Source organism: Poecilia mexicana, unplaced genomic scaffold, assembly GCF_051168715.1.
Source record: "Poecilia mexicana isolate PSO_F unplaced genomic scaffold, ASM5116871v1 scaffold_20, whole genome shotgun sequence".
NCBI lineage: Eukaryota > Metazoa > Chordata > Actinopteri > Cyprinodontiformes > Poeciliidae > Poecilia > Poecilia mexicana.
The window spans coordinates 23,600,693-23,607,450 of NW_028263389.1; the positions used below are offsets into that span (position 1 = coordinate 23,600,693).

Consider the following 6,758-nt stretch of genomic DNA (forward strand, 5'->3'; position numbering starts at 1 on the left):
TATTGGCTTTGGGGATTAGAGTAATCAAACCTCTTTTCATGGTGGGAGAGAGATTATTGTTTGAAATACATTCCAATAAGGCTTCAAATAAAAGTTTACGTAAATCTTTCCAAAAGAAGGTATAAAATTCAAAAGTTAACCCATCACCTGGAGATTTACCCTTTGCCATTTGTTGCATTGCTACGTCAAGCTCTTCAATATTTAAGTCATCATCCATGGGGTTTTTAAAATCACTATCAATTTTTTCAACACATTCCTGAAATTCATCAAAAAAGACTGGCAATTTGATTCAGAATATTTAGAGCAATAAAGATTACTATAAAAAAATTTTATTGTTAAATTTATTAAATCAGGGTCTTCAGTGATGCTGCCATTAATAAATAGCTTTCCAATCTTCTTTTTGGATTGTCTTTGTTTCTCAAGATTGAAAAAATATGAAGAATTTTTCTCACCGTCCTCAATCCACCGAGCCCTGGAGCGAATGAAAGCCCCTCTTGCTTTATCTAGAAAAAGATAATCTAATTGGGATTTGACCACGGCAAGCTCACTCAGCTCTTCAGAAGATAAAACAGATTTGGAACAAAGAGAATTAATATTGGCAATAAGTTGGGATTGTTTCTGTCTCATCAGCTTAGAAACAAGTTTACCCGTCTTTATTGCTGCCAACCTAACGTTAAATTTAAACCACTCCCACTTATTTAAGGGAGACATATTCATTACTGAAATATCCTTAATGAGGTTCAGGATTTCTGAACAAAAAGTTTTATTGTTCAGTAGATTACCATTAAACTTCCAAGCTAAGATTGAAGGTGGTTTAGATTTATTTACAGAGAGAAATAAGGTAACCGAACAACGATCTGTTAAAGGAGCCGCTGATATTTCACAGTTTGAAATATTAACCATATTATGAGGGATTAACCAATAATCTAGCCTAGAACATTGACCATTTCCAGAAGGGTTGAACCAGGAGTATTTTCTAGTAGTGGGGTTTCTAATTCTCCAGCAGTCCATCAAATTTGTATTAGAAATTAAGTTTACAAAAATATCATTGAAGATATGATCCTGCCCCCCTGAGGGAAGACGATCAATCGATCCATCTGGAGCCACATTGAAGTCACCTCCTAATATAACCTGATCAGTGGAATATTTTAATTTCCAATGTTTTATCATCACTCCGAGTTCATCAAAAAATTTACAATTCATCGCCTTATTATTGTATCCATATAGACACACCAAAATGATCTTATTTCCATTAATTTCCACTATTGTAGTTACCCAGTGACCATTTTTGACATGGTCCAAAACAGACCCAGAGAATTTATAAAACAAAATCATAACCCCGGCTGAATGTGAAGTACCATGACTAAAATAAATTTTGTCACCCCATTGAAGTTTCCAAAATTTCGCCTCTTCACTTGATGAATGAGTTTCCTGCAGAAAAAAACAATTTGCCTTTTGCTCCTTACAGTAAAGAAAAATAGCCTTACATTTAACACTGTTTTTTAAACCCCTAGTATTAAGAGAAAGTAGTGACAACATGAAAGAAACACAGTAATTGTACAAGAACTAAACTAAGGAACGATTAGCAGGAATGAGATAACATAGCCAGTAACAGCTGTATGAAAATAGTGCGATACAGTGCAAATACAGAATGAACCTACCAAAACCAGAGGAAGTAAAAGAAAAAGGCGACGCAATTAGTCAGGGTCCACTCTTCGGTTATCGATCAGGGCGAAGCCTTCCTTCAGGTATGCGCGTTTGCCTCTGCTCCTGGCTTCCTGAACCAGGGGCCACAGCTTTGCCCGGGCAAGTCTGTCCTCCATAGAGAAGTCCTCCTTGAAGCTGATGTGCTTTTCTTTGCAAACTTTAGCATCTTTGGATTTCTTCCAGACCTCATCCCGCATGGTTCGCATTCCGAACTGAATGATGACGGCTCTAGGACGGTTGTTATCCGACAAGGAACCAGCTTTTTTCCCCAATCGGTGAACGGTGTCAACTGTGTCACGCAGCCGCTCCACGGAGATAGGAATGATCCTAGTAAGGATCCCGATGATGGATTCCCGAAGGTTTTCATCGTCTTTCTCGGGCAGTCCGGTCACTCTTAGGTTCCAGCGCCTCTTGTACCGAGCATGGTCATCACAGGAAATCCTCAACGCTGTGTTTTCTTTTTTGAGGCGGTCAACTGTGACTTGTAGTTCTGATATGGCCTTCTTGTTTGCATCAATGGCAATAGTGTTAGCTTCAACACGTTTATCGATGCTTTTCAGAATTTCAGTCTGGTTGTCAATCTTACTGCTAAGTTCTCCTAACACACGAAGAATGGCGTTAGCTGTGTCATCCTTACATTCAGGCTCATGCAGCTTCATCTTCTTCTTGTTTTTGTTCTTAATAGGCGTGTGATCCCAGTTCACTTTCTGTTCTTTACAAGAAGGCTCAGATGTGGCCCCGACCATCTCAATTTCTTCAATAATGTCTTCATCACAAGCCTCTAGAAGAGCAGACCGATTGTAATCGTGTTCAGACATGCTAGTTTCCGAACCTTAGCACCGAGACGACAAAAGAACAACAAAAAAACCTAAAAAAGTCACAAAAAATTGTTAAAAGGAAATAAAAAACCTAAAAAAAATTTTGACAACGGGGCTAAAGCACCAAAATGAATGATAAATCAAGACTAAACAGTAACTACAAGCGACAGCCTGCGAAATCAACACCTCTCACTCCACCATCTTAGGACCTCCCCCGCGGGACTGGATTACTGCCGACGACATATTCGCGTTTGTAGGTAGATTTTTACCCAGAATGCAAATGGGAAAAAACCGTGAGCGAAACGGTGACTGGTACTGCTAGTGTATATATTCCATTGAGGGAAACTAAGTTTCATATCTGCTACTTCGCTCACATAAGTCAGTGTTTCTCCTCCAATGGCGCTACTTCGCTCACATAAGTCGGTGTTTCTCCTCCAATGGCACTTGCCCCTCTCCATTCTCACATTGAACAGTTTAGCCAATGCCGTACCACCTCATAATGGACCAAGCCTATCAATGTCCAAGCTCACAATGGAAATCGGCCAATCACCTGGCGACATGCAAACCTATCAATGTCCGCGCTCACAATGGAAATCGGCCAATCACCGTGGCGACATGCAAACCTATCAATGTCCGCGCTCACAATGGAACATTGCCAATCACCGTGACCCCTCCCTCCCTCAGACGCCCTCACACCCCACCACAAACAAAACAGATTTCGAATTTTATTTTTAAACTAGAAAATTCCTGCAGAAATTTTGAGGAGCCTGCCAAAGTGTGCCCGTCGGTTTGGACCCAGCGTTCCAATGCTAAAAATTAGCCTTAATGCTAAAGAAAGATTCAATGTAGTCAATAACCTGTGGAGAGTCAGAAGCATGTGGACTAAGCTGTACTTGTACCATTCAGTGTGTTAAAATTAATGCATGAACTAAAATATGCCAAAATGCTAATGTTAGCATGAAGACTATCAGTAGCATCTGGGGCATCACTAGCATGTTGTCTGTTATTGACTTACTCCATTCAGTATACTAAACTTGGCAAATAAGTAAGAAAATTAACTAATAGGTCATTTTAGGTAAAATGCTAATGCGTGCAAGGAAGTGCACTAGTGGGTGGCAGTGAAATGCTAATATTTGTGCTAATGTTAATGAACTGCCTTGCTGTGCAAGGCAGTTCACTATCCTGGAAAACAAACATAAAAAAAGCTTAATATTATTGCACCGGCTATGGCGGTGCACTGACATGAGGGGAGTATGCAGGCTTTTATTTTGAAACTTTCAGTAAGCTTCATTTGAAATGGCAACACTAATCCCATGTGTAACAGTGGTTTGGTTAAACCAGTTATCTAACACAAAAAAGAGCAATTACATGATGTAAAAATTATCAAGGCTTTTATTTTGAAAATTTTCAATAAGCTACATTTGAAATGGCCACACTAATTCCATGTGTAATAGTGATCGGATTAAATCAGTTATATGTTGCTCAAAGCACAAGTAGTTCAGAATACCAGCCAACTCCTCCTCTATAGTAACAGACAGTTCCGCCATGTTGTAGTTCTGACATGCTGCTCAGGCCTCTGTTTTAACTGAGTCTTGGCCATAAATAGAACTACAGCTATGGCAGTTATGGCTGTCTTTCTCTGGATTCTGTTGCTATAGCGATTGGCCCTCAGCCAACTGCTGTGTGTGTGAGACAGAAAGCTGGGGAAGGATTTCTGTCTTTGAGACACCTATGAAATGCTAATGTTAATGAACTGCCTTGCTGTGCAAGGCAGTTCACTATCCTGAGAAAAGAAAAATAAAAAAAGACTTATATTATTGCACCGCCTACGGCGGTGCACTGTTGTGAGTGGACATTGCAGAGTTTTATTTTGAAACTTTCAGTAAACTTAATTTTCATAACCACACTAATCCAATGTGTAACAGTGGTTTGTTTAATCTACCTGTATAATGCCCAAAACAGCAAGTTGTTCTAACTGCCAGCTCAGCCCTCCTCTGTAATAATTGAGTGTTCCGCCATGTTGTAGTTCTGACCTCCTGCTCTGCCCTCTGTATTAAAGTGTTCCGCCATGTTTAGAACTACAGAGTCTTTGTAGTCCAAACCAGCTGCCAGCCTTCCTCTGCATTCTGTTGCTATAGTGATGAGACTGCAGTGTGTGTCAGAGACTTTATCTAACGTTATGAGACACCCACTCAGTTTTAATGGAAAAAGCAGTCCGAACGACTGCTTCCCATTCAGGATCCGTAAGGCCGATCCAAAAACCGTTTGAAGCATATGAGAGGGTTATTTGTCGTCTCATTTAGTACCGCGATTCATATCTGTAGCTCATTCACAGTAATTGCAGTGATGAGAGAAAAATGGTGTGCGCTGAGCTCAGAGATTTTCCAGAAATGTATGTGAAACACTGGGGAGGAGCGTCAGTTAGTCCTGTCCCATCACTTTGCTCTGAGGCACCTGGACCGAAAACCGTCAGCCCTAGGGAAATTTTGAAAACATTTTACCTGAGCAGGCATACGTATCAATGTCATGACCGACTTTCATACAAATAGAGCAATTATTGCATGCATGAGAGCGATTTCAAAATTATTTTGGGGTCAAAATTCCACCCTGTTCCTCACTCTAAAAATGCGGCAGTTGGTGTCAGTTACACTCTGCGTTTCGGCAGTTGGAAATTTCGCTCGTTTTTCGCTTTTTACGTCGCCGTCGTAACTCCGATTGCCAAAAATAATAGCTCCAATGCCGGGATCGAGCCGCACGTTTTGATACCACTTTTGTGGGTGGGCACGCAGCGGTACGAGCCGCATTAACGGTAATGGAAGAATAACTAGAAAATTCCACAGAAATTTTAAGGGGCCTGCCAAGTGTGCCCTCCGCTTTAACCCCAGCGTTTCAAATTAGCCGTGAAAAAAACATAAAAGCATGTCTGACATACTTATCCCACCACTAGAACACAGTAACTATAAATATTGTCAGGTGTATTATGAGAATATGAGTCACCATTGGGAAGCAGAATATAAACCCCAAGTCAGTGAAATTCAAACTGAGACCGACGACTATAAGCTTCGCACATGTGGTTCTTACTCATGGTCCAAAATAAAAACATGAAGAAAGTTGGTAATAGTTAATTTCTAAAAACTATTTCAATTTTCTTAGTAAAGATTTTAATTTACACTCAAAAATTCAGACAAGTAATAATTTTATGTAAGCAAAACATGAATAGTCACACGAAATATGTATTCTTCCCACAATGCATTGTGAGATCTGATTCAGCGCTGTGGGAATACTCACTGCCTCTGTCTGCGGCCCGTTGCTATGGTAATTAATGATCTGCACCTGGGCTGGCACTGTCTTTCAGACAGGCTGGTTTCTATACTTGTGAGACACTTAACGTCGGTCTACAGGACCCTGACAAAAAACTATAAGCCCTAGGAAAATTTTGAAAACATTTTACAGGAGCAGGCATGTGTATCTATGTCATGACCAAGTTTGACATCAATAGGCCGCTATTTGTGCCTGTGAGGGGGAGTTAAAAAGAGTTTTGGAGTCTGACCTCCACTGTCCTGTGTGTGTGTTTCAGAGAGAAATCTTAGTGATGCTGCGAGTTCCTCAGATTAAAGTTTTTTCGTTTTTTTTAATTTATGTCCTCATTTTTACACAGAATCCCACTAAAAGTAATAGCTCCCTTCTCGGCATCGAGCCGCACGATTTGATACCACTTTTGTGGGGGTACACGCAGCGGTACGAGCCGCATTAACGGTAATGGAAGAAAAATAAAGATATAAAAGAAAATTCCACAGAAATTTTAAGGGGCCTGCCAAGTGTGCCCTCCGCTTTAACCCCAGCGTTTCAAATTAGCCGTGAAAAAAACATAAAAGCATGTCTGACATACTTATCCCACCACTAGAACACAGTAACTGTAAATATTGTCAGGTGTGTTATGAAAATATGAGTCACCATTTGGAAGCAGAATATAAACACCAAGTCAGTGAAATTCAATCTGAGACCGACGACTATAAGCTTCGCACATGTGGTTCTTACTCATGGTCCAAAATAAAAAACATGAATAAAGTTGGTAATAGTTAATTTCTAAAAACTATTTCAATTTTCTTAGTAAAGATTTTAATTTACACTCAAAAAATTCAGACAAGTATTAATTTTATGTAAGCAAAACATGAATAGTCACACAAAATATGTATTCTTCCCACAATGCATTGTGAGATCTGATTCAGCGCT

General features: G+C 39.9%; 1 protein-coding gene across 1 annotated transcript; it reads right to left on the reverse strand.

Annotated features, from left to right (window-relative positions):
* Positions 1–1,697: 1,697 nt before the first annotated feature.
* On the reverse strand, positions 1,698–3,203 carry LOC148153490 (uncharacterized). The gene has a single exon (XM_088001473.1). The coding sequence runs from the start codon at positions 2,523–2,525 to the stop codon at positions 1,698–1,700; it is 828 nt and encodes a 275-aa protein (XP_087857599.1). The 5' UTR covers positions 2,526–3,203.
* Between the last annotated feature and the right edge of the window lie 3,555 nt (positions 3,204–6,758).